Below are 27,998 nucleotides of genomic sequence, written 5' to 3'. Positions count from 1 at the left end.
GGGTCAACAGATCCAACTTTAAAAAAAATTATATTGTGAAGTGGCTCTAAAGTTAGAGCTCTCCGAATGTACCCATGCTGAAACCATCAGGGTTTCTCTCTCGCAAGATGCATTCAATGTTCTTGTCCCCCTCCCTCTACCCGATTGCACTTCAAAATCAGAATAGCTGGAGCTTTAGAAGGAAGAGACAGTGAAAATCAAGGCCTTTAAACGGTAGGGAAATGATGTTACAGTCATTTCAAGGGGCTGGTGCTTAAAGATGATTCAGGACTTCAATGCCCATTAAAATAAATGGAAAGATTCCCATTGACTTCAATGGGCTTTGGATCAAGTCCATAACTCTCAGTGACTTCAGTTCTTTGACCCACACTGTGTTAGGACATGCTACTCCTTTGATTCAGGTTGCTCCCCCTACTTCAGCATCCATCCCTACTTACCATTAAGAAGAACAACTTCCTGCTAGCAGAACTATGCCAGCAGAGCAGGGTTGCCAGAGCTGAACAGTTGCATGTAAAGATTCCCCCTCATCCTCCCCAGGCCCATTAGTGATCTCGATCCCTTAGACATCCTCCCCATTTTCACTGAGGGAGATAGTGTGTATTTTAATGGTCGGCACTTTATGGTTCTCCCGAGCGACGCTCCTTGATGTGCCAGTACAGCAGCATGTCCTGAGGAAACCTTTGTTCTTCACTTTGGCTCTGGTACAGCTGGACTTGTCTTTAGAGATTGCACTTTTTGTAGACATGCTTTGCATGGTGGAGAAAATCTTCCACTCGCAGACCCCATTGGACTTGGAAATCCTATAGAAGGTTTCCCCCGATCCTACAGGGATACGGACAACATCCTTGGCACCGTCCATACCTGGACTAGCTGGCTGGTTCAGATTGAAGCTAAGGGAATGCTTGTTGGCTGCTTTCTTTCTTGTGAAACACTGGGCTCGTAGGACATTTTGGAACGCTTTTTTAAACTCTTGACTCGAGCATGGGTAGATGATCGGGTTGATGCAGCTGTTCAAATATCCAAGCCAAAACGTTATTTTAAAAACCGTTTCGGAGGGCTTGAGTGCGGGAAAGAAAACGCCTGGAATGGAAAATACAGGGAGTGTTAAGACAAAACTGTTGAGAAATTGCAGATAGTCAACGTGTAAGAGAGATAACAATCAAAACAACAAAGTTCATGATTTTCGGATGCTCCGACAACAGTCATACCTCCTGGGGAAGAGAACATTTCAGAATGTATGGTGCTCTACAATTACATAGACATAATAACTCTTCCAGGGGAACCTATCTGTTCAGTTACAAATGAAGCAGTAATTTCATATTTTAGGTTCTACAGAGTCCATAGTTTGGTGAAATGAGGTGACAAAGGGAAATTACTTCCTCCCAGGAGCTAAAGCATCAGGCTGCTCAGATAAGTAAGGAGACAACTTAACGGGATTTGAAATGGCCAGGGAATCACCACCTCTGGGATCACAGCAAATGGAAAGCCCAATGATCCCTTTCAGACAGGAATTTTTAAAGGATCCTAATGGACCTGGATGCCTCCCTCACTTAGGATCCTTCAAAAATCCCAGCCTACAGATTTTTATGCATCATGCACCTAATCCAAAATTCACAAAAGCCAATGGAAAGGCTCTCATTGACTGCAATGAGCATGGATCAGGCCCTTGAGCAATTGCTGTATAAACCGTAGGAGTTTCAAAACATCTTTACTTTCCTGCAGTGAGAGTGCTTAGCAGTGGTTAACTGAAGTTGCTAGAAATGTAAGGATGTTTCACATGGAGCTAATTAAAAAAGGAAGGGAAAGGTGACTCAAAGCTAAAACGGGCTGATGCTTTGTTCAACTGTCGTCAGCTACAGGGAACGCTGATTGTCAGTGAAAAAGCCGTACAGGTATCATTTTTAAAGGGATCACATGACCAGTCTCCCTCTGCTTAATAACAGTGGGCTCCAGCTTGCCTGCAATGTGAGCAAATATATGGATATGTGTGCAAGACCTAAAAATCTCCCTCCTTGATTAACACTCCGATTAAAAAAAAATGCAATTGTTCAATTAATGTATTGATTTTTAAGAAAACCTTCTCCTGTCAAAGAAAGCAGCCAGCTGTTCAGGGCACGCTCTGTCCCCACAGATTTACAAAAGCCACAAAGCATACCAGCAATTTGTTTTTGACTAATAGTACAGTTCATCTATTGTAATGAACTGGCTTGTGTGGATACCTACCCCTGCCATTTTCCAGGCTGGAATGTGTATCATAAACCCTGTACTACAAACACCTACTAAATACTTTCCATTAGCTTAAGTGCCAGGGGCTGTGTGGTCTATCCCAGCTGTTGCTATAAGGCTGTGAATGGTGATGGAGGAGAACAGTTGTGTAGTCTCGACCAGGGAGTTATACTATTCTCACTGCATTTCACTACATTCCTCTAATCTTTGATACTCAGGTCTTTGGCAAAGGCAGTCTTTTTACCTTCTTGTAAAAGGATACAATGAGCAACTCTCCCAAACACACTTAAAGTAAGAATTTTCTGCTAACTTTTCCATTTTTAAAAGATTTTATCCCATGCACTGAAAGATTAAAGATTAATTAAAGATTCCTACTAGAGCTGTTCAAAATTTTTAAAATGGCCAAAAATTCAGATTTTCACATCTACTCCTTCAAAAAAGTCACCACCCACTTTACTTTTTTTAAGTTATTTGGTCAGCAGTAGCACTGGATACATTTTTTTGATTTTCATTTTTTTGTTGTTGATATTAAAATAAAACAGTAAAAAGCGTTTATGAAATTAGTGATTTTTTTTAAACTGTTTTTTCAACCAGCTTGACATAGAATCGTAGAAATGCCAGGCTGGAAGGAACCTTGAAAAGTCATCAAGTCCAGTCCCCTGTGCTGAGGCAGAACAATGTAAATCTAGACTATCCCTGTCAGGTGTTTTTATCCAGCTTGTTCTTAAAAACGTCCAATAATGGGGATCCCACAACTTCCTTTGGAAGCCTGCTCCAGTGCTTAACTACCCTGAAATTAGAAAGATTTTCCTAATATCTACCCTAAATCTCCTTTGCTGCAGCATAAGCCCATTACTTCGTGTCCTACCTTCCAGTAGACATGGAGAACAATTGATCATAGTCCTTTTTATAACAGCCCTAAACGTATTTGAAGACTATCAGAGCTCTCCTCAGCCTTATTTAAAGACTAAACATGTTCAATTTTTTAAACTCTTTCTCATAGATCAGGTTTTATAAACCTTGTATCATTTTTTAGCTCTCCTCTGGATTCTCTCAAATCTGTCCACATCTTTCCTAAAGTGTGGTGCCCAGGATTGGACACAATTCTCCAACTGACGCTTGGCGCTTGTAGAGTAAAATTCACTCTTGGGCAGAGGCCCAGCACAATGCCTATGCACCCGGTATGTCCCACTTAAGCAAAGTGACTAAAAGGATTGCTAGCATGTGTGGTATTCTTCTGTTCCAAGGATGTAAGTGGTGCATAGGCTTCAGACTGGCCTGCAACATGACTGTACATTTCACCCATAAACTTGAGTTATACTAAGAAAGCTTACTGACATTATTCAAATGATGCTTGTAACATGAAGAGAGGCATGTGCCTAAGGGATTTGCTGAATCAGGGCCATAATGACCAAAATATAGAAACATCGCTAGGATACCAAAGATGTAACACTGATGCTTTTGGCGAATTGTTTACAAAGCTGCTGTTAGTGGTCCCAGAATAACGCTAGAAATTCGCCTGTAATAAGATCTCACAACTCCCTAGCTCAGCTGTTTCAAGTTTCTTGGAAATGAAAACAGTGCTGTCTGGTTGTGAATGAAACAGAAAACTGGATTCCATGCTGTCAAAATATTGCCTGTTCTGGGGGCCTATGGTAAATAAAGCCTCTAGGACCACTTTCTGCTACAGCTCTCCCATTGCATTAAATCCTTAACAGGTTTTTGGGGGAAAGGTCATTCATTATTATGCTTTCAAAGTACTTGCCTCCAATAATGTGACTCTATCATTCCAAAATCAGTGATTACTTTGGACAACATAGCTTGGATATAAACATCACCCCAAATTCCCAGAAAACACAATTTGCTTGTTTGGGTCTTTACAGCCAAGATTTTGATCAATAGCTCTTTTAACATTGACATATCACCCCACCCAGCCCCTATGAAATCATAAACATGCCAAGATTGATAGGGATATTGTAGTACTTATTTACACAACATATGAAGTTTGCCAGTAAACAAGCATTCATCATTTTTATTCTCCAAAATCATACAAACAACAGTACTGTTAGAGACATGGGCCTGAACAAAGACAAAATATCTCAAATTCTAACTGAACGCTGGGGAAGTTCAGATCACCCCCAGATCTCTGTGTGCCCAACCAAACCCCCAAGCTGAAGAAGTTCGGATGTGGATCCTAACTTCATTGCATTAATGCTTCTCTGCTCTTGAACCATGCCAGAAAGCAGTTCCTGAACTTTCCAGTGTTTCATTCTGGTCTCAGGGGAGCCTAAGATGAGGTGACTTTTGAAAATGTAGGGGAATTTATGGATTCATCTGTAGGATCTGAACTCAACTGCTTCTGGATACATGTTCAGTCTGAAACTTAGAAAATTCAGAAAAGTTATTTAAGCTGCATGCACTGAAGAGAGTTTTTCTGGGTGAATGTGTGTGAGAGACGGTATCAGGATGTTGCCTAAACCAGGCACACACATGATGAGAATGAATAATTGCTCTCATTCTGCTTCTGCTGAATGCAATCCCTATTGTCAAATGCAAAGTGATGTCTACCCACCATAACACAAACCCTCATTTTCTGAGCTGAAATGATGGGCACAGGAAGTATGTTGGGGGCAAGTGAGGAATGTGGTCAGAGTGCAGTGTAATCTAGTTATCTTCAGTTGGTGCAAGGTCCCTTAGGGACCACAGCCAATTGGTGCAAATTACAGCAACCACTAGGCTGCTCTAAGATGCCCCAGGGCTAGGACTAGGGCAGCATATGAGAGAGTTGTAGCTGATTCCCTGACAGTCAGGTTAGGCACCGCAGAGAACCTTGCTCTTTATTTTCAAACAGGTAGACGTCTGGCTCTGGATCACAATTGCTACTAGTGCATTGCACATTACAGTCATTTGGCTATGTGAATGTGCCTTTTTTGATTGAAAATAATTAAAAGTATCTTTCCTATTCAATGCAATACTGAAATTTTAATTCTTTACCAAGTGAATCATCCAAACTGTTGTACAAAAGAAATCAGATCCATGTTTCATGATTTTGCTTTGTGACTATACTTCAGAAATTTCTTAATATACAAATGCTATTTCCCTGTAATAACAAAATGCCCTACAGCTGTCCATTATCTCGCTGAAAGATTCTTTTTGGTTGGGAATTTCAAAGGAACCTAAGGAGACCAAGATGCCCCAATTCCAATGAATTAATCTGATATCAGTTTGTCCATTCCTTTCCCGTTTTGTTTCAATGGAAAAGGTAAATGAAATCCAGGAAGTGCTCTATTAAGCCAAATGCAGTAGTGGGTGAAAAAAAATCTTGTTTGCTGTGTCTTTTGGCTAATTTTAAATGGAATGCTAACACTCTGCCAAAGACTGTTAAAAATAGAAAATAGCCAGTGTCAAAGCCAGGCTCCTGCTTTTCTGGGGGGGGGGGTGGGGAGATTTGTAGGCTAATTTATTAATATAACCTTTTTGGTTGATCAGTGTAGCGATTTCCTATCTTGGAACAGTACATTGTACGTGAAAAGGACAGTGAGTAGCTTTAACAGTAAACATGGGTTGGCATCTGTAGAAGCCACCATCTTCCTTTCTTAACTCTTTCATTCCCATGGTAGATGCAACTTCCATATTTTAGACAAACATGTGCTTCCACATACATCAACTGGGCCAGGCATCAATGAAGCTTTGCAGATTTACACCAACTGAAGATCTAGTATGTCTACTTCAGTGGTGTGGCACAGGCATAATTTAGATCAGGGCAAAGTGAATGTAAAATTCTTCTAAATCAAAATAGTAGCATTTTGCATTCTCTTTACACCAGTGTAAGTGGCTTGCACAAGGGCAAAGCACTGGTAAAGTGGGCTGAGGATATTTACATTCTAACATAAGAACATAAGAACGGCCATACCGGTCAGACCAAAGGTCCATCTAGCCCAGTATCTGTCTACCAACAGTGGCCAATGCCAGGTGCCCCAGAGGGAGTGAAGCTAACAGGCAATGATCAAGTGATCTCTCTCCTGCCATCCATCTCCATCCTCTGATGAAGAGAGGCTAGGGACACCATTATTTACCCATCCTGGCTAATAGCCATTTATGGACTTAGCCACTATGAATTTATCCAGTTCCCTTTTAAACATTGTTATAGTCCCAGCCTTCACAACCTCCTCAGGTAAGGAGTTCCACAAGTTGACTGTGCTTTGTGTGAAGAAGAACTTCCTTTTATTTGTTTTAAACCTGCTACCTATTAATTTCATTTGGTGACCCCTAGTTCTTGTATTATGGGAATAAGTAAATAACTTTTCCTTATCCACTTTCTCCACCCCACTCATGATTTTATATACCTCTATCATAGCCCCCCCTTAGTCTCCTCTTTTCCAAGCTGAAGAGGCCTAGCCTCTTTAATCTTTCCTCGTATGGGACCCTCTCCAAACCCCTAATCATTTTAGTTGCCCTTTTCTGAACCTTTTCTAGTGCTAGAATATTTTTTTTGAGGTGAGGAGACCACATCTGTACACAGTATTCGAGATGTGGGCGTACCATGGATTTATATAAGGGCAATAATATATTCTCAGTCTTATTCTCTGTCTCCTTTTTAATGATTCCTAACATCCTGTTTACTTTTTTGACCGCCTCTGCGCACTGCGTGGACATCTTCAGAGAACTATCCACGATGACGCCAAGAACTTTTTCCTGACTCGTTGTAGCTAAATTAGCCCCCATCATATTGTATGTATAGTTGGGGTTATTTTTTCCAATGTGCATTACCTTACATTTATTACTCTACATTACTCCATATTAAATTTGATTTGCCATTTTGTTGCCCAATCACTTAGTTTTGTGAGATCTTTCTGAAGTTCTTCACAATCTGCTTTGGTCTTCACTATCTTGAGTAGTTTAGTACCAGCTGCAAACTTAGCCACCTCACTGTTTACCCCTTTCTCCAGATCATTTATGAATAAATTGAATAGGATTGGTCCTAGGGCTGACCCTTGGGGAACACCACTAGTTACCCCTCTCCATTCTGAGAATTTACCATTAATTCCTATCCTTTGTTCCCTGTCTTTTAACCAGTTCTCAATCCATGAAGCGATCTTCCCTTTTATCCCATGACAGCTTAATTTATGTAAGAGCCTTTGGTGAGAGACCTTGTCAAAGGCTTTCTGGAAATCTAAGTACACTATGTCCACTGGATTCCCCTTGTCCACATGTTTGTTGACCCCTTCAAAGAACTCTAATAGATTAGTAAGACACGATTTCCCTTTACAGAAACCATGTTGACTATTGCTCAACAGTTTGTTTTTCTATATGTCTGACAATTTTATTCTTAACTATTGTTTCGACTAATTTGCCCGGTACTGACGTTAGACTTACCGGTCTGTAATTGCCGGGATCACCTCTAGATCCCTTTTTAAATATTGGCGTTACATTAGCTAACTTCCAGTCATTGGGTACCGAAGCCGATTTAAAGGACAGGTTACAAACCTTAGTTAATAGTTCTGCAACTTCACATTTGAGTTCTTTCGGAACTCTTGGGTGAATGCCATCTGGTCCCGGTAACATGTTAATGTTGAGTTTATCAATTAATTCCAAAACCTCCTCTAGTGACACTTCAATCTGTGACAGTTACTCAGATTTGTCGCCTACAAAAGCCTGCTCAGATTTGGGAATCTCCCTAACATCCTCAGCCGTGAAGACTGAAGCAAAGAATCCATTTAGTTTCTCTGCAATGACTTTATCGTCTTTAAGTGCTCCTTTTGTATTGCGATCGTCAAGGGGCACCACTGGTTGTTTAGCAGGCTTCCTGCTTCTGATGTACTTAAAAAACATTTTGTTATTACCTTTGGAGTTTTTGGCTAGCCGTTCTTCAAACTCCTCTTTGGCTTTTCTTATTACACTCTTGCACTTAAGTTGGCAGTGTTTGTGCTCCTTTTTATTTGCCTCACTAGGATTTGACTTCCACTTTTTAAAGGAAGTCTTTTTATCTCTCATGGCTTCTTTTACGTGGTTGTTAAGCCACGGTGGCTCTTTTTTAGTTCTTTTACTGTGTTTCTTAATTTGGGGTATACATTGAAGTTGGGCCTCTATTATGGTGTCTTTAAAAAGGGCCCATGCAACTTGCAGGAATTTCACTTTAGTCACTGTACCTTTTAACTTTTGTTTAACTAACCACTTCATTTTTGTATAGTTCCCTCTTTTGAAATTAAATGCCACAGTGTTGGGCTGTTGAAGTGTTCTTCCCCCCACAGGGATGTTGAATGCTATTGTATTATGGTCACTATTTCCAAGCGGTCCTGCTATAGTTACCTCTTGGACTAGCTTCTGCGCTTCACTCAAGATTAAATCTAGAGTTGCCTCTCCTCTTGTGGGTTCCTGTACCAGCTGCTCCATGAAGCAGTCATTTAAAGTATCGAGAAATTTTATCTCTGCATTTCGTCCTGAAGTGAAATGTTCCCAGTCAATATGGGGATAATTGAAATCCCCCACTATTATTGGGTTCTTAATTTTGATAGCATCTCTAATTTCCCTTAGCATTTCATCATCACTATTACTGTCCTGGTCAGGTGGTCGATAATAGATCCCTAATGTTATATTTTTATTAGAGCATGAAATTTCTTATATTTTTATAATATAAAAATGTGTGGTCTGGGCAAGATATTTTAAGAGGTGTCTCATCTGTATAATGGAGATAATAAAGACTGTTGGTGTAATTAGCGTTTGTGTAGTGCTTTGTAGCTATAAAATGTTAGTCTCGTGCTGCAGGACTTGAATCCAGAACTTTACTCACCTCAAAGCTAGAGATATATTTTGATCCAAAACTTTAGATTGTCCCGTTACCAAGATCTAGGCTGATGTTCATGTCCATGTCTAGTTACTATTATTACACCACAGCTAATACAGGCAGAAGCCCTAAGGTCCCTAGTGATGTCAATTGACGTGAGTGACAGGAGAATGCTATGTTTTTATGTATCTTCTACAGACAGAAATACTTTTTATTTATCTTTCATTCATGAGTTTCAAAGCACTTTACAGACATTAATGAATGAACCCTCATAAGACCCCTATGAGATAAATATTATTTCCACTGTATTGCTAGGGAAACTAAAGTACACAGAGTTTAGGTGAATTTCCCCGGTTACGCACGAAATCTGGAATTGAACCCAGATCTACAGGTTCCCCATCCTATGCCTTCATCACAAAACCATCCTCCACACAGCACTTAAAAATCTTACATTCTGCAGTGTGATTTTACCAGTTCAAGAGCCTGTCACTCTATTGCACCCACCTGCTATGTGAAATGAGGAGAAATGTGCCAAGTGTGATGTATGACATCCTTTGGCACTTTAGTGTGCTCAAACCAGTGAAGGGTAATGAAGTGCAAAAACAGTATAATTTTTATTCTGCACCAGCTCGACATGACTAATGTAATCTCCTGCCACGATTCTGCTGTACTGTCTGCCCTTGAAAGAGTGAATCAAAATCACATTGCTTGGAAAAAGCTAGACAGCAACCCCACTGACTATGGCACTTATTTGATAACTTATATAAACTCATTACCAATAACTATAAAGGCTCAATCCTCTGTCTAAAAATAGCACCATAAATATGAGAAATGAACACACAGAGTTTTCAAAGACTATAACAATATTGGCTCTTGTTCCATAATGGTACAGTGTAAGAATCATGAATGCAAATACAGAGGAATTTGGTTGAAAAGTGTAATTTACAAAACAATATGATATGCAGTGTACGTATGCGTCCTTCAAAAAAAACAGCCCAGAGAAACATTCTGGTCTGTCAGAAAATACTGTTTTGTTCAAACCAAAACTTTCTGTGGAAAGTGTCATTTTGGTAAAATGTTCATTAAAAAAGTGAATAATTTTAATAATGTAGAAGTGCACCATTTAGACATTTTTAGTACAGAATGTTAATTTAGAAATGACTTTTCATTTTGAAATTTAATTTCATATGATAAAACCATTAAAAATTAAATAAGCCTACATTGAAACTAAATGTTTTGATTTTAATCAAAACAAGATGTTTTAACTGACCTAAAATGTTGTTTCCAAAATTCACCACCATCCCCTGAACAAAAAATATATTCAGAAATGATGGAATGTCCCACAAAACAAGAAATTCCAGTTCCTACTCAACTCTGAAAATTTGGAGTTGTTCAATGAGATATGAAACCAAGGGCTTCATTATTTAGTTGGTGTTGGTCCTGCTTTGAGCAGGGGGTTGGACTAGATGACCTCCTGAGGTCTCTTCCAACCCTGATATTCTATGATTCTATGATTATTTCTAGTCATTGTAGAGTCATGGTATATTTTGCAACAATAAATGTGTTAGCCCTGATATACTGCACAAACACCAATACAGGACAATTACATTCTGCCTATTATACTCTCCCAGCAGTTTCAGCTGGTTCTGCAGTAGTTATCAACATCTTCCATGCCATGACACTTCTCCACATCCCTATGCTCCCTTCCCATCTAGCTGAATGGGTAGGGCAGGGTGACACCAGCGGAGTTCATGACCCCTATGTTGAGAACCCACTGGAACTGATATTTTTCTTCCAGTCCTTTAATATTTTGTAGAGTCACTGTATGCATTTAAATAGACAATATGTTTAAGACCAGAGATGGATGCATTCAGTGCTGAATGAAAACTATCTTTATCTGGTGGTGGTAAGACTTGTCTTAAGGTATTTCATTCAGAGCATTTGAAGGCATAACAAGAACCAATGGCTGGAAGTTAAAGCAAGACAAATTCAAGTTAGAAATAGAGCAAAAGCTTTGTTATCCAGCATGCTGGGGGTATGGGAGGTGCCGGTTAATCAAAAATTCTGGTTAACTAAGACTTAACAATGGAATACCAATTTTCAAAGAATTAGACTACAATAAAATGAAAAAAGTATAAAATCGTATTCAAGTACTCACCAATCCAGTAGTAGTACTGCACTGCAGAGTGGTTGGTTTCTTGAAGCACTTAGGTGTATACAGGGAAAGTTTTCTATACAGTAGGTTATCTTATGACACTTCAGGTCACCCAGATCACTAAAACTACACTTAAGACTAAAACAATTCTGAACATAATTTAATCTTTCTTTGATGATTCAGAAGGCACTTCAGGATCTTGCAGTGCCTCAGAATCATCATCACCATCAATTATCATTGTCAATGTGGAAGGTATAGAAGGCTGGGCTGAATCTGTAATGGCCCTATGACGCCCCCTGGAAGCTGCTCTTTTGAATAAATCCATGATACCAGCTTGCTTGCTTCCTTGTCCTCTGCCTCTTTTGCATAAACATAGAGTGCAGAATGTGTAATTGCATAACCTCCTGGGCTGTATACTAGTCCCAGTTACTAGACTGAAGATTTGTATTGGGAGATATCAGAAATGCCAGTTAATAGAGTTTTCCGGTTGGTAAAGTGCCGGATAACACAGCGTTTCCTGTAATACCCTTTTTTAACAATGAGGATGATTAATCATTGAACAAACCATCACTTGATGTCTTCAGATCAAAACAGACTGCCTTTCTGGAAGATATGCTTTAGCAAAACACAAATTAATGGGCTGAATACTGGGGTTATAATCTTCTCTTTATCGCAGGGCATCTTTGTAGACACAGGGAACAATACAGTGTCACCATTCATTTCTGTCAATGGCTTGTTCATCCATTAAACCCAACCTGGCCTGTTCCTGCGTACAATGCCATGCCATCTAGCTGGTGGTCAGTGGTAATCATGTGAAATTCTCTGGCCTGCATTATACAGGAGGTCAGACTAAATGATCTAATGGCCCTTTCTGCCTGTAAAAACTGAATCCATGAAACAATTTCGGGTAATAAATGAATTAGTAAAAATCAAAGTCTGCGTAAGGATGATTCACAGATAGGAAAAAAAAGAGTGTTAAATAAATTATTCACTTTGAATTGTTCATCTACTTTCCTCCTCACCACCTGATTAATGACTTATTTCCCCGTACTGCGGCTGCTACTGCTTAGCATATGTGAATGTTCAACAGTGCACTTGCAACGTTTCCTAGCAGAGCCAAAGGATGTGAGAAGAAGCAAGCAGGGAGTTAAGAAAGGGTAACTGCTACAAAAATACTTTGTGTTCTGTCAAACTCTGTGCATAGAACAAGATACAATTTGAGCATCAGCAGAGCAAGCTTCTTGTCACTGTGCCACAACCTTGTTCTGGATGGATCATCTTCCCTAGAGGTGAGGAGGGAGTTCAGAGTCCACATTCATCCACTCTGTTGTGTCTGCCAATTAGTCACAATTTTGATTTGAACATTTCACCCACTAGCAGCCTGGACTGAGAGTGCTAATTTGTTTGACGAAGGCCGGCAAAAAAAACCTGTAGTATCTACCATTTTTCAAGTGACTGCTGACATAGATTGGATCACAACCAGCAATCAAGCCATGAAAGGCTTTATAACTCATAACTAATCCAATTCAATCTAATCCTCATGGACTCTTATGTCTTAGCTAGTATTTCTTTTGCAGAAGTAAAAGGTTAAATTCTGGTAAACACCATTGTTAATTTCATAGAATCATAGAATATCAGGGTTGGAAGGGACCTCAGGAGGTCATCTAGTCCAACCCCTTGCTCAAAGCAGGACCGATTCCCAACTAAATCATCCCAGCCAGGGCTTTGTCAAGCCTGACCTTAAAAACCTCTAAAGAAGGAGATTCCACCACCTGCCTAGGTAACCCATTTCCTTTCTTCTTGGAGAGTTAGTTACATCTGTGCAAAGGGAGTGAAAAAATGTTACCAAAACAGAATTCTCCATTCACACCAGTTGTGTTTTACACCCACTCTGAACTCACTTTTCAAGTGTGTAAATGACTACATAAAGTACAAGACACTAGTGAATCAGGCTCTAAGCTTTTCCATGTGCATATCATACTGGTATACCTAAATTCCCTCCAGGAAGTGCTGACAACCAGGAAAAAAAGATTAACTCAGCTTTTAATTCCTGTGCATTGTAGATTGGTTAAATGATCCTTGGTTTATGATTTGCATTCTAACATAAGTTTTATTAAGAGAGTCATTAGCATGATTCAGTCTCCTCTTGTTCAGAAATAAAATTTGTTATTAGTGTTGTCAGTTCTTTAATTTGCTTTCCAGATTAAACATTTCCCATCATTTATCCCTCCTCCTTCCATCCCCCAATGTGTGAGGATTTTGTTTTTCCCAGTGTAAGCTTTTATTTTTATGTTTGCCAACTTTGTTTTTTGGAGCCAACAGCTGTACGTTTTCCACATCCTGCTGCTGATTAAATGCCAAGACAGGCGCAAAGGCACTCTCCGATTTCTCTGTAAATCAATTACTTAGGAGTTATGGAGTTGCTTGATTACAGTGTATTCAAACATCAGTACTGATGTCAAGTATGGATGTGTTAATGGAAAGCACATGGCATATGGAGTCCCCAGCCTGTACAGGTTTCTGGCCTTCCATATTATTTAATATAGTGGTGTCCTACTCCACATTATAGGAAGCAGCATGAGGTTAGTAACCCTTAAGTCTTTGTGTCCTCAGGACCTTTGTAGGAATGGTATATTGGTGAATGTTCTGAAAACACGTAGAGGACTATGAATCAGGGATGTTAGACAACGTCATTTTCAAGGTTATGTTCCCCACTTCGTTTCTTCCATATGTGTGTTCAAAGTCCAGTGGTGGAGTAAGAGCACAGGGATGATCTAAGGAACAAGCAGTAACCTGTGAAATATTCATGCTTGTGTAGAAATATTAGGGCTTATATTCTCTGTGAGATGCAGTGAGGAGTGGGAGACAATCACCTACACACAAATGGTCACATTCCATCCAGTAAAGAGCAGTGCTTCATAAGCACATTCTGAGATGACAAAAACAAATAAGGCTTATTATTAAGTGTTATTTGATGAGGGGGTTGCATCAGAAGGTGCCCGAGGGCTCCAGTGGAAATACAAATTAAAACAAATTAAAAAGCATGAAGACAGAAGGCTGAACAGCAGACCTTCCATCAGGCAGATTGGTCCTGTATTATCTATGGCATTCTGTACCTAAAGTGAGGCAGTTTGCAAGATGGAGCTCACCAAACATGGTTAAACCCATTTTTGCCCTTGCTTCCAAGCTTGGAGTTTGCCCTGGATTTTATTCCACATGACCACTCCCTACCTACACTGTTCCTTATTCTCAGGTCAAATAGAAAATATGCCATGGAAATATATATATATATCTTACTTCTTCAGGGTGATCACAGCTGTGCTCTGTACTTTTACTGCCTTGAAGCATGTCTCACCCAGCCCTTCTCTATGGAAAGAATCTTTAGTGGGAACAAATATAGGATCAAATAAGCTTTGAAAAGTAGGAAATGCTGCAGATTTTTCTAGCACTAAATTAATGCACCTAATACAGAAGGGCAGAATGGAGAAACCTCAGTGCCTAAGAACCCTCTTTCAGGATTCTGGAAAGTTTTGGATAAGTTGCTCATTCTTATTCCCCTACCAATTCTTTGCACTTCTTAAATCGGCTGGAATTGGAAATGCCAAAATAGCAAGAGAAAAGCTGCTCTCATGCACCAGACTTTGAATTCAAGGATCGCTAGACCATGCAGTAGAACTCAGAGGGGCCGAATCCGACCACTGGCAGCCAAGCTCCCCTCCCGCCCGTCCCGTCCCGCCCCACCTCACCTCCACCTCCTCTCCTGAGCATGCCATGTCTCCCCTCCTTCGACTACCTCCCAGCGCTTGCTGCCGCCAAACAGCTGTAGCAAGCTCTGGGAGGAAGGGGGAGGAGCTGGAATGTGGCACACTCAGGGGAGGAGGCGGGGCCAGGGCAGGGATTTAGGGAAGGAGTCGAATAGGGGCAGGGAGGGGGCAGAGTTGGGGAGGGGACTTTGGGGAAGGGGTTAGAATGGTGGTGGGAGGGGGTGGAGTCAGGGCAGGGCCGGGGCCAGAGGGGGTCTGGCACCCACCAGCGCCAGGAGAAGTCGATGCCTATGGTAGAACTCACCTGTTTCCCTGCCACTTTTGCAGGGGAAGGTAACTGATGGATTGGATTGATTGAGGGTAGGAGGCTGGGATGGGTGTTGGAATTGGGAAATATTTATTATGGTCTACAGGTATCCCGGTGTCTGGGTGCTCTGTTTGGATTTTTTAAGGGGTATTTTATGTTATGTGTTATGATGTGTCCAGTTACAATTAGTGCCAGTTACATACATAAAATAAATATTTCTGGCATAAGAAACAAACACCAAATATCACATATGCAAGGCAGTAACTGCCAGATTTGCAGCCCAAATCTGAAGACTCAGAATGTTCAGCTAAACACTTGGAGCCAAATTCTGCTCTCAGTTACATCATTGTAAATCTGGAGCAACTGATAAGATTGAATTCATTATTGATAAAATTAAACAAAGTAAACAAAAAACCTGGTTGCAATGAAATTACTTGTGATACCAATACTGCAACGTTTGTGATTCTATCATGCTATTTATGTTTTCCCTAAAGGCCCCAGCTCTTGGAGTCATGTGACTAAGGGAGAATCCCAGCTTTGATTTAAAAAGTAGCCTTCGTGGTTTCAGGAAAAAAGCTTGAAAATATGAACTCTAAAGGTTCAAAACCCAGAAGGCAAATAAAAAGAGCCCATTTATTTTAAAAAAATCTCATTTCCAAGCCTCTAGATTTTTGAACATTTGGGGTTGGTAATACTGGGATTCACACCGTAGTGCAAATGAATAAAATATATCCCTTAAGCTTTTCAACTGAACCCAAATCTTTGTGGATCATCCATTCCCACTTCTTGATGCATAATGCATAAAAAGCACTCTGACATCTTTTTGAGTGGAAAGTGACATTCCTCCTGGCTCATGTACTCTAGGGGCATAAAAGTGGTGACTTGAAATCATTCCTGTAGAAGACAAGAGCATTTTAATGGGGAGAGAAAGCTTCCCATTTGACAGGTAAATCATCCAGGAAAGCCATACATGCAGAGCTTAAGTCACTACCATGTAAAAGGCAAATGTTTAAAAATCTCTTCTTTCATTTTTAGGTCAAATTGGCTGGAATATAACTCAGGGGACCCGGGTCTAAATTCCACAGGTGAAATCCAGGCCCCTTTGAAGTCAAAGAGACTTTTGCCATTGTGTTCAGTGTGGCCAGGATTTCATCCAAAAACCAACAAGAACTTTGCAGTCCATGTCTTTGGCAGATTCCCTTTGTGTTGAAGAAACACTCCAAAGAGATATTCCAGCTGCCGTTCTTCTCAGTTTATTTTCTTTATATTCAATGGCTCTACACTCACACACATGTACCCTCCAGATCTTGTTGTATACAAATGCGCTCTAGCTCACTGACCTGCTGCCACCCTGCTCTGCTACTGTACTTCTCTGTCATTATGGAACATGCTAAGATGCTAATAGAGGGAGTCTCGATCTGAATGCCGTCTCTGGGGCCCACATGTAATATATTCTGACCTCAACACCATTTAGGGCTGGATAGTCTTAGCCTTTATTCTGCTGTGCAGGGGATCAAGGGGCATCAGGTCTCCTCCTTTCTTCTCTGCACAGCCCTGCTTAGATTGTGACTTCTGCCAGGCTGGGGGAGAGCTCAGGCTACTTGCAGAGCAGGGAGTAACTGGCAAGCTAGAAGGGGCGGAAAGAGGCATGGAGTGGGGGGACCCTTGGCTCCACCAGGTTATTTGTTGGTCAGAGCAGATGGCAGGATATAGAGGAGAGAGGAGGCTGTTGCATGAAAAGGGGCAAAGTACTTCACTCCTTCCCTGGTGCAAACAGGGAGCAGAAGAGAAAGTCCCATGTTGTTCTCTGGCTGCTCGTGGGGTAGAGCAGCAACACACCACCCCATAGTCAGCAACTAACTAAAGCGGCAGCAAGGGACGAGTGGCTTCAGCACATAAAACTCTGATTAACCCAGCTAGCTCCTTGATGACCACATTATACTAGGCTTGTCCTACTGCAAAGAAAAATGATGCTTGCACATAAATGACTAGCCATCCAGCCCTATTACTCAACCCTTGTGACTCCTTTATTCCACTCTGCTCACTCGCTGAGTCACATCTGACACTCGATTGTCAGCTCTGAGCAGCCAGGCTCACAGCATGTGTCTTTATTTTCTCGGTCAAATTCCGAGCATGGTCCTGGGCATTGCCTCGTTAAATAATAATTGCAATTATTAATAATTATATATCCACCACGAATCCTTCTACTTGAGGTCATTGCATAATTCCACCAGAATTTAATTTAATCAGGAATCTCAGTTTATAACTCAGTTAGGGACCATTATTAATGACAGTAACGCTGAGAGGCCACAACTGAGATAGGACCATTGTACAATCAGCAACACACTGAGCGACAGTCCCTGTCCTGAAGAGATTCTAATCTAAATAGCCAGAACAGATACATAAGATACTACTCAACGTCAAAAAGGGTAATAGAATCTGGCATTAAATTGATAGTGCTTATAAGGCAGAAGGCTTTCAAGATATGATATAGTATATTTCAGAAGAAGAAGAGGCTCCTATGGTATTTTATAGAATAGGAATAAAATATAAACCAACCACACCGATGTCACCGCTGCTAGTCATTTTATGACTTCCTGCAAGCTTTGGCAGTAATTGTTTTCTGTGTTGGGTTTGGATTCTTATTATATGACAGGCAAGTTCTCCTGACAACCATCGTAAATTTCAAAAAAGGGAAACAGCCTTTTCCTAGCACAGAGCCTATGGGAATAGAGCGATAACACGAGCTGGGTGAAACTTTCTCTTAATGAAACCTCAAAGCAGGTAAAACGTGCTGTGACTTGTCTTACTCAGAATTGGAGTCAATGTATTGAATGAGCATGAGCCCTGTTCAAGTGAACTTGGGTGACTTCCACTCAAACAAAACACAACAGTTTCAGCTGAGTATCACTCCTCGGGAAACTTCAAGAAAGTGGAGCCTAGGGACATGAAATGAGAATAAAGGTTCACATTAATTTCTAATCTCAGGCCATCATGTTTTCTTCACAGCTGCACTTATATTTGTCCCATGCTGTCAGTTAAACTAGCAATAACTACGATGGCTTTTAATGCTGATCCGTGCCATGTAGTTAAGATACTAATCCATGCATTTAAAAGAGAACTGGATAAATTCATGGAGGTTAAGTCCATTAATGGCGATTAGCAGGATGGGTAAGGAATGGTGTCCCTAGCCTCTGTTTGTCAGAGGGTGGAGATGGATGGCAGGAGAGAGATCACTTGATCATTACCTGTTAGGTTCACTCCCTCTGGGTCACCTGACATTGGCCACTGTCGGTAGACAGGATACTGGGCTGAATGGACCTTTGGTCTGACCCAGTATGGCTGTTCTTATGTCTGGGACACAGGAAATGTGGGTTCAAATCCCTGCCTTGCCAAAGACTTCTTGTGTGACCTTAGTTAAGTCACTTAGGGCCAGAACGTTAAAAGTATTTAAGCAACTAATTCCAATTAAAATCAATGGGAGTTAGGTGCCTAAATTCCTTTGAATTTCTGGCCCTTCCTCATTCAGTGCCTTAGTTCCCCCTTTGTGAAATAGAGATAACAGCACTTCCCTACCACACAGGCTCTTGTGAGGATAAATATGTTGAAAATTGTAAGATGCTCAGATACTATGGTGGTGGAGGGTGACAAGTGCAATAGACAGCTGGATCTGCAACACAAGTGAAACTATTTGGACTACAGTATTGGTTTTGTCAAAAAATGCCAACACCGTCTGAATTTTCCATCCCAGCCCAGGCCCAATTCCAAACGGCAACATTCAAAAAGTCTCAGGTTGGAAATGTCGTACATATTTGATGCGGAAAAAAGACACAAAACCCTTTAGAAGTTATAAAGAATGCAGGAATAAGAAACAGTGACTTGTTAGTGAGATAAAATGAGGGGGAGGCAGCCTCCCGGTGCTATGACAGTCCAGGCAGGACATTAAGCGGTGCGGGGGGGAGGAGCCCAGCATGCCGCTGCTATGATAGTCCAGGCAGGACAGAATCTTTTCTTTACACAGGAAAGGGAGGGGACTGATGGAGCTCAGCCCCCAGTGGCTATGATGAAGACGGTTACCAGCCATTCTGTACCATCTCCTGGGAATGACCAGGAATCATTCCTATTTTTACCCAGGTGCCCCTGAGGCCAGCCAGGGGTATTCAGCAGTTATCAAGCATGTACTGTCTGCCACCGGGGAGGGGAGAGGAGCGGATACTGCTCTTCACTGCTGCAGCATCGCGTCTACCAGCAGCATTCAGTAGACATAGGGTGACATTGAAAGAAGTTAAGAAACGATTTCTTTCCCTTTTCTTTCACTTGGGGGGGGGGAGTAAATTCACGACCTATTCCCTGAACCACGCCGGACAATGTGTTTCAACCTACAGGCATTGGGAGCTCAGCCAGGAATGCAAATACTTTTTGGAGACTGCTGGGGACTGTGGGATAGCTGGAGTCCTCAGTACCCCCTCCCTCCCTCCCTCAGCGTCCATGTGAGTCTCTGGCTTCCCGTTACACTTGTCACGCAGCACTGTGTAGCCTGTAGATTTTTTTTTCAAACACTTTGGCATTTCGTCTTCTGTAACAGAGCTCTGATAGAACAGATTTGTTTCCCCATACAGCGATCAGATCCAGTATCTCCCGTACGGTCCATGCTGGAGCTCTTTTTGGATTTGCGACTGCATTGCCACCCGTGCTGATCAGAGCTCCACGCTGGACAAACAGGAAATGAAAATCAAAATTTCGCGGGGCTTTTCCTGTTTTCCTGGCCACTGCATCCGAGTTCAGATTGCTGTCCAGAGCGGTCACAGTGGTGCACTGTGGGATACTGCCTGGAGGCCAATACCATCGATTTGCGGCCACACTAACCCTAATCCGATATGGTAATACTGATTTTAGCGCTACTCCTCTCGTTGGGGAGGAGTACAGAAACCGATTTAAAGAGCCCTTTATATCGATATAAAGGGCCTCGTAGTGTGGACGGGTACAGCGTTAAATCAGTTTAACGCTGCTAAAATTGGTTTAAACACGTAGTGTAGACCAAGCCTAAGAGAGAAAAAGCAAGCCATTCAAAAGGCAGAAATTGCCCGCCCTCCACCTCATATCTTTACCTGCTCCCCCCAGTAATGCTGGACTGCAGCTTTAAACCCCAGCTCGTGTTGTTGGGGGATAGGGGTGCAGCAGGAGCTGGGAATTCTGGCTGACTCAGCTCAGATTCTTCTGAGAGCTCCAGAACAGCACATGCAGCCCCACCACAGGATGCAAGGTGGATTTCCATGCTTGTCTTGGCTCACTGGGTGAGCTCATACGGTAGCTAATGCTAGCAGCCTCAAAGCAGACCTTGTTGGCCTCTCCCTAGGGGTGAAACATGAAGCAAGGTTCTTTGATCCTGTTTCTCCCCCCATCAGGACCGGCACTAGGGGTTTGAGCGCCCTAGGCAGACGGCAATTTTGCCGCCCCACGTGCTGGTCCCGCGGCTCTGCTGGAGCTGCCGCAGTGGTGCTCGTGGAGGGTCCGGTGCTCCGTGGCTCCGGTGGAGCTGCCGCAGTCATGCCTGCGGGAGGTCCACCGGAGCCGCGCGAGCAGCCGACCGTCCGCAGGCACGACTGCGGCAGCTCCACTGGAGCCACCTGCCGCCCCCTCCGGCAAACCGGTGCCCACCAATTATTCTGGCGCCCTAGGCGATTCCCTAGGCTGCCTAAATGGTAGTGCCGGCCCTGCCCCCCATTTATGCCATCGCAACCCAGATGCAATCTGGCCCATTAGAAAGAAGTGGCCCATGCAGCCCCACTACAGACTCACAATGAATGTGTTAGGATCATGGCTGCAGACTTCCATGGACATCATTCTTCCATCTTTCACAACCAAATGTTGACACCATAAACATTAAGGTTTGAAGGCTGTCCTCAGTCACTCCTGTGCAGTGACATTCACTGGGGAGCATAGGTGAAGCCAGGCAGAATTTCTCCAAAATGGGTCAATTCCTGCACTGGGCTCAGGGTTTGTCCAAGGACTTAAGCAGTTCAAAAGAAGGTGCAAATATCATATAAAGGGCATTTGTACTATCAAACTCTAGTTTCCCTTGTGGCAGAGAACAGACAGGATAGATAATAATAGAAACCATTTGTAGAGGTTGCTGCTGGACACAGACAAAGTACGTTGTGGTTCTTCCTGGTTCCAGATTAAATTTAGCTTGTGCTGCTGAGAGACGATCCTCACTTGGGTCTCCCTCAGTCCTGGCCTGGACTAAGCAAACATGGAAATGGAAACCATTCTGCTGCAGGTCACTGGGTACATGCATCCCAGGAAAAGCTGAGAGTTGTCCGGGAAGGGGGTGTGCAAACCTCAACAGTGGAGTTGGCTGGAATATTTTTGACAATATTGTTTTCCAGACCTGCTGTTTTCATCAAAGCACAAATGTTTGGTGGGGACATATTGATTTTGACGAGCTTTTTGCTGGCAAGGTTTCCGAGGTCCAGGATGGACTCTCTGGTTAATTTGAGGGACAGAGACAGAGAGAGCAAGTGGATTCAAAAAAACTGACCTTTTTGCATAGAAAATGAACAGCTTTTGACACTATCCCCCTTTGACCAAAACATTCAAAAGGGGATTTTTTTTTGTTTCAATGTGTAATGCATGTTTTTTCCCAAAACCTCTGAAGCTCTCACCTAACAGAATTCTTGTTCTCCAGCTAGCTCTATTAAACAGCATCCCAACCAAGCCAGAAAGGGGTAAAATGGCCTTAACACCTATCCTGCAGCAGTCTATTCTGGGAATAAGGCTCCTAAAAGCTTGGCCTAAAATGAAAGAGTGCCCATGCAGTGGAAAAGCCTCAGGAAAGGTTGGGAGGGCATTACCTACCCTGATTTTAAACCAACCCCTCCTGATTGTCACCTATATGTGTTAATTTCACCTAGAGCATTGTCCAGCACTCTCCATTCAGAGGCTGGTCTTGAACTACTTTGGAGGGCTCTTTCCACCTAAGGTATTTGAGAGGGCACATGGCAACTTGTGGCTGATGAAATGATCTACCTGTCGCTCACAAGAACACGCTCCCCCAACGTAAAGCCTGGGTCTGTTTAAATTCCTGTGTACACCCTGCGAGCAGGCATGGAAGTGGAATGTCTACACTGGTCCTGCGAGCATCCCTCTTCCAGTCCAGGCACAGGTAATTGATACAGACACTGTTGTTATGGACATATTGGTTACTAACGCGGAGAGAAGAAAGCTTCCCCCTTGCATCTCTGCACCTATCATTGATCAGTCGCTGAACAGCATGTTGTGCAGGTTGCTGTATGCCTTCCTCGTTATCCTGTTCTGATTTCTGACTCTCAGCTTTTCTTTGCACCCTACCTGGCCTGTCTGAACCAGGCTGACATGCATTTTACACAGCAGCCAGGGACTCTAGCACCACACCACTAGGTTTCCCCAGACATGCTCTCATTATGTCCAGAGACTTGCTGTACTCTCCTAACTATACCTTGCCTTTGACTATGATGATAGATCTGTGGACCCCAACTTGCACTGAGCTATCTACATGGGAACAGACACCTCCATTAATGTTGTTTAGCAGTTCTTCATATAGTTGTTTTATTCCATAAAGGGCAAGATTACAATAGGTTTCAAGGGTCTGTTGTTGATTCTCTTTCTTTTGGATATTCAATATTTTAAATTTACATATCCTGCTAAAGGGATCAGCATTGCAGTTATTTTCTCACAAACTTCACAACATCACAAATAAAGTATCAGGGGATAGTCACGTTAGTCAGTATCCACAAAAACAACAAGGAGTCCGGTGGGTCTTTTACCCACAAAAGCTTATGCCCAAATAAATCTGTTAGTCTTTAAGGCAACATCACTAATATGGGCTTTCACTGATGTTTACTTCCACATCCCTCCAACGGGTATTTCAAGGATTATTCTGATTATTATATGGCTGCATAATACATCAAAGGTTTCAAATAGAATTGGTTGGGAAATGTTTTTATTATAATTATTTGTATCGCAGTAATACCCAGGAGCCCAGTCATGGACCATGACTCCATGGTGTTAGGTGCTGTACAAACTGTGGAACTTAAAAACTTTTCATATAATGGAATTCTTATTTTCTAGCCAGCACTGTTGAGACCCTGCAGCTCCCATTAACTTCAACTAGCATTATTAATGCTCAGCATTTCTGAAATCTGGCTCCTGGATTCTGTGCTTGGCTCTGCCATTAATCACCTTTGTGACCTTGAGCAAGTCACGTTCCCTCACTGGGCCAGAGTTTTCCCATCTGCAAAATGGGGATAATGATGTTTGCAAAGCTCATTGTAATCTATGGATGAAAAACTCTGTATAAAAAAGCTAAGCATTATGGGGCTATGATACAAAGTAGATAGGAAAACAGCCTGGATCAAGACGTAACAGTGTTTTTGCATAGTATATGTCTCTTAGTGCTACATTTCTGTTTAGCACTCTTTTTTTCTTTTAACAAAAAGGACAAACAGATTTTTGGAAAAAATTATAATGTGATTCTAAAATAACAGAGAAACTATGTGAAGATAGGGAGACTAACCTTAGGAAACTTTTCTTATAAGGGATCAAAGCTTCAAAGTTCAGTTTTGAATAAGGAAGTTTTCTTCAACTTAAATCAAATGGATCAACAGCAGCAGCTCTATGTGGGCAGCCAGATTTGCGGATTTTTTTTTCACCAAAGTGTGCGTCATGTGCTCTCAAACCCTTTTTGGGTATGTTTGGGATATCTTGGCAACAAACATTTCAACAGAATGACACTCAGAGCAGAAAGAGCCAGTCCTCCTGGGGCTTTTCCTTTTACAATGTCTAAGTCTTTCCTCAGACACTTTTCCAGTATTGACCTGCATTTCAGATGACGGACTTAGATAGACTCTGCAGTCATTGACATTCATGAGACAATAACAGCTAAAGGATTTAGTGAAATATTATGTTGGAATCCTATAGAAGTTAATTGAAAATGGTCACCTTTCTAAGATTTTTTTTTTAAACTTTCCCTTGGAATTTGATTGAGAATTATATCCCTATCTAGAGTCCTATAGAATGGCACAAAGCAGCTATAGACAAAAGGAGATCATTTTCCATTTCACTCTATAGGTTTTTAGGGTAATTTCCATAAGATGCTGTAGAGCCTTATTAGTTTCATGCTTCTGAAATTGTAGAAGGCTCTCCCATAAGGGCACAATTTCAAAGCTTTTGTTTAAGCTTTTTCTGGCAAAAATTGGCTGCTGCAAAGAGATTAGCTTGCCAATGGTTAGGATGATTTAACTAGTTTGGTCAAGAACTAACTTAATAACCGCAGCTTATAAACTATAGCCTGGTTTTCTTTCATATGTGTTTTGCTTGTATCCCCAAAACAGAGGGGAAAAAAAGATCTGCAGGCATCTAAATCTGTAATTCATGTGGAATCCTGGATTTTATTGCAGTTGGTAAGTAATTCTCTATTAAAATCATTTTCTCTAAACAAACTTTCCAATGCTGAAGTTTGAACTTAGCAGCTAAATCTGTAACAACAGAAACACTGATATGTAGAATTGATTCCCAACACCTACCTGGCCCTCGGATTTAAAAACCACAATAAACATAACCATGAGCATAACCCACTAGAATTTGAGTGGTTCATTCTTTTTTCCATTTGGTCTGCTAATCCCGCTATTATCTACACCACACTCTTGTGCTACATCATAAACATTGTTAAAATACAGAGTACTTTTTTTTTTAAGGGATGCATTAAAACTTTGAAACTGTATGTCATTCCATTTGCAACTAGCAAACAGTTGAGTTAATCGCTCTTTTCAAAGAGAAATATATTTGCAGTCGCTCTCTGGCTTTTTTTAAAAAAGGTCACCTTTGCAACAAAATATAGAGAAGCTAAAATAATTATTTTGCACTAAAGACCTAATTCAAAACTCACAGAAGTCAATGGCAGCCTTTCTCTTGGTTTCAGTGGCTTTGGATCAAGGCCTAAAGGGCAGATGATCAAGAGCTCAATTCTCATTTAGGCACCAAGGTAAATTGCCCGGTTTTCAACGGATCTCAGCACTTTGGTTGCTTGTTGAGTGCTTAGCTCTGGAAAATCTGTCCATAAATGTCACAATGGGAGCACTATGGAAAATCCGGACTTGATTGTGGGTACTGAGCAATTGAAAGTCTGGTCCCTTAGCGCCTTTTAAAATCCAGATGTAAATTTGCAAAAAGATACGTTGGTGTTGAAGTTAATGGTGCTTATGTCCTTTACGCCAGCTAAGGATTTGGCCCATAATGTCTGTAGAGCTGGCCAGAGGACAACAATTCCATTTGGTGGAGAAATTCAAAACTGACTTTCTTCCAAATTGTCACAAAACCCGACATGTGTAACATGCTCTGCAAAGGAAAAATCTGATTGTGTTTTAATTTTTTATTTCAGCTCAATAAAAATGTTTTGTTTCAGTTTCCACTTTTTAAAAATGTATAATAAAAAATTGAAACAAACAGTCCTTTCAAAATGAAAAATCAAAAACTGTTTCATTTCAATAATGTCCAAAACAAGATTCTTCAATGCTGTGGAAAAAAACTTCCCCCCGAGATTTTACTAAACAAATTATTGGTGAAATTGACATGATTTTGAGAAGTGTTTCAGTTTTGATGGAACTGCATTTTCCAATGGAAAATGGTTCTGTCTAAGTTTTGCGGATCGGCTCTAACCCATAGCAAGGCAAAAAGAGATTCCCCTACCCCACAGAAGTTATTATAAAAGGTTAAGTGTTTTGCTTTACTTACCAATAGGCATGACTATAAAGAAAGGAAGCCAGCACAGTATGAAGCACCCCACCACTATTCCCAGGGTCTTGGCTGCTTTCTTTTCCCTGGAGAACTTCAGGAGACGTACTGAGAAGTGTGTTTTGTTCTTTGTGCAGGATGTAGATCTGCTCTGTACCGAGGTGTTTTTGCGATGGATCCGGAGAGTCACCTCTTCAGAATGAGATTTCTCCGTTTTCAAGCCAGAAATCAGGCCTTTGCTTTCTCTTTTGGCCACCACATACACTCTACAGTACATCACCAAGATGATGGTCAAGGGGAGGTAGAAGGAGCCAAAAGCAGAGAACAATACGTAGCCAGGCTCTTCAGTGATTTGACAGATGGTCTCATCTTCTGGAGCTGGCTCCTTCCAGCCAAAGAGAGGTCCAATGGAGATCACCAGAGACAAAGCCCAGACACTTAGCAGAGCCAGGAGTCCCCTCTTTTCTGTCACTATAGCTGGATATCTCAGTGGGTAGCTCACCCCAATGTATCTGTCTATAGAGATGATACATAGGCTCATGATGGAAGCCGTGCAGCATAGGACATCGACAGCTGCCCAGATGTTGCAGAAGATCCTCCCAAAGACCCAGTAGCCCAAAATCTCAAAGATTGCTGAGAAAGGCAGGACAGTGGAAGTTAAGAGGAAATCCGCAACAGCCAGGTTGATTATGTAGTAATGGGTGACACTCTGAAGGTGTCTGTGGCAGGCTACTGAGAGGATAACCAGAATATTACCCAGCACCCCAAAAATAATCAGCCCCCCTAAAATTACCCCTAATAATATGGCCTTAAAATTGTTCACTATCCCCACAGTCTGGGTGCAATTTGAACAGTCAGAGGAATTTCCAGGGAGGAAAACCATTGTCGTTGGCAGATAAAGTTCATCCAACTCTTGTGCTCCACTTGACTTTCTACTGCTTAACGTGCTGAGATCAACTCTTTGAAGGTTTTGCAGGCAACATTTGCCCAGCTCTGTTGGTAAAAGGTATTATAATTATTAATAACAACAACAATAATAATGACTTAGAAACACAAAACCAGGATAAGTAACCAATCCAGAAACATATTGGAAAAGCCATAAAGTTCTCTCTAAGCTTCCGCTCTTCTGGTTGCTTTTGGCAGCTAATTAGCAACATAGCCCCAATTTTGAAGACTTTCCAAGACTGGCTTTCTTCCTGGGATGCAGGGGTCTCAGTTGTATGGTGTAAAGTAGGGGCACCAATGAGGACATTTCTCTTACTTTCCAGGATAACTGTCCCAGGGGAAATGGACCTGCAGTGCTAAAATCATTCCTGCTTTTTGGAGACAGTAAGACGAAGTTTGCAGAGGTGAAGGGAATAATGTAAAAATCTCCAGTGTCTTAATTTGGATTCCTCCTAACAGGAAGTTGGTGACACTTTCACTGGCCTTCTCTGTGTTGTAATTCTATTTCGCACCTAGCTTTGTAGAAACCTCGGCAGTGGTCATGATGCCCATCATTTCTGTGATTTTCCAGCTGAAGGATGCTCATCTGTAGCAGGCTTCATCGTCTTGATGTGTTGATCAGAAGTTTATGAGTCTCTGGGAAAGTTGTTGTCTTGCTGCTTGGTCCCCTGGGCCAAGGATCTGGGCTTATTAACACCAGCTTGTTGTAGGCTCAAAAGGAAAGGGGACGTTTGCACCTTGATACTGTGCTCTTCTCTGACATGGGGCCCACCTAAGGGAGGTGAAAAGACATGAACAACATGATTCAGAGAGCTCATGACTACCTATTGCTGTGATTTCCCAAGCAGAAATATTTTCTGGCGCCTGGGAATCTATTTTAGTAAACCCTCCACATCAGCTACGATATTAGATTAATATCCCAGTCCCTTCCATTCAGTGGAAGCTCTGCTATTTGGCTGATGTTGTGCCAGACAGCACAGACCAATATGAATTTTTGTTGCCTGATCAATTTTTCTGACCACCTCTCCATACCCCCAGCTAAGAAAC

The 27,998-nt window shown here is 41.7% G+C and overlaps 1 protein-coding gene across 1 annotated transcript; it reads right to left on the bottom strand.

Moving 5' to 3' along the window:
• Positions 1-559: 559 nt before the first annotated feature.
• On the bottom strand, positions 560-26,889 carry ADRA1A (adrenoceptor alpha 1A). The gene is made up of 2 exons (XM_050940087.1): positions 26,007-26,889; positions 560-1,080 (listed from the first exon to the last, which is right to left on the bottom strand). The coding sequence occupies exons 1-2, from the start codon at positions 26,887-26,889 to the stop codon at positions 560-562; spliced, it is 1,404 nt and encodes a 467-aa protein (XP_050796044.1).
• Between the last annotated feature and the right edge of the window lie 1,109 nt (positions 26,890-27,998).

Source organism: Gopherus flavomarginatus, chromosome 2 (genome assembly GCF_025201925.1).
Source record: "Gopherus flavomarginatus isolate rGopFla2 chromosome 2, rGopFla2.mat.asm, whole genome shotgun sequence".
Classification (NCBI taxonomy): Eukaryota; Metazoa; Chordata; order Testudines; family Testudinidae; genus Gopherus; species Gopherus flavomarginatus.
This window is presented reverse-complemented; position numbering and strand designations above follow the sequence as displayed.

What these genes read in the sequence shown, in the direction of transcription:
- ADRA1A (XM_050940087.1), bottom strand. Translation starts at nt 26,889, where the DNA reads ATGGTTTTCCTCCCTGGAAATTCCTCTGACTGTTCAAATTGCACCCAG. An exon ending in CTTTATAGTCATGCCTATTG is followed by an intron (nt 1,081 to 26,006) that starts GTAAGTAAAGCA and finishes TTTCCATTCCAG; the next exon opens with GCGTTTTCTTTCCCGCACTC.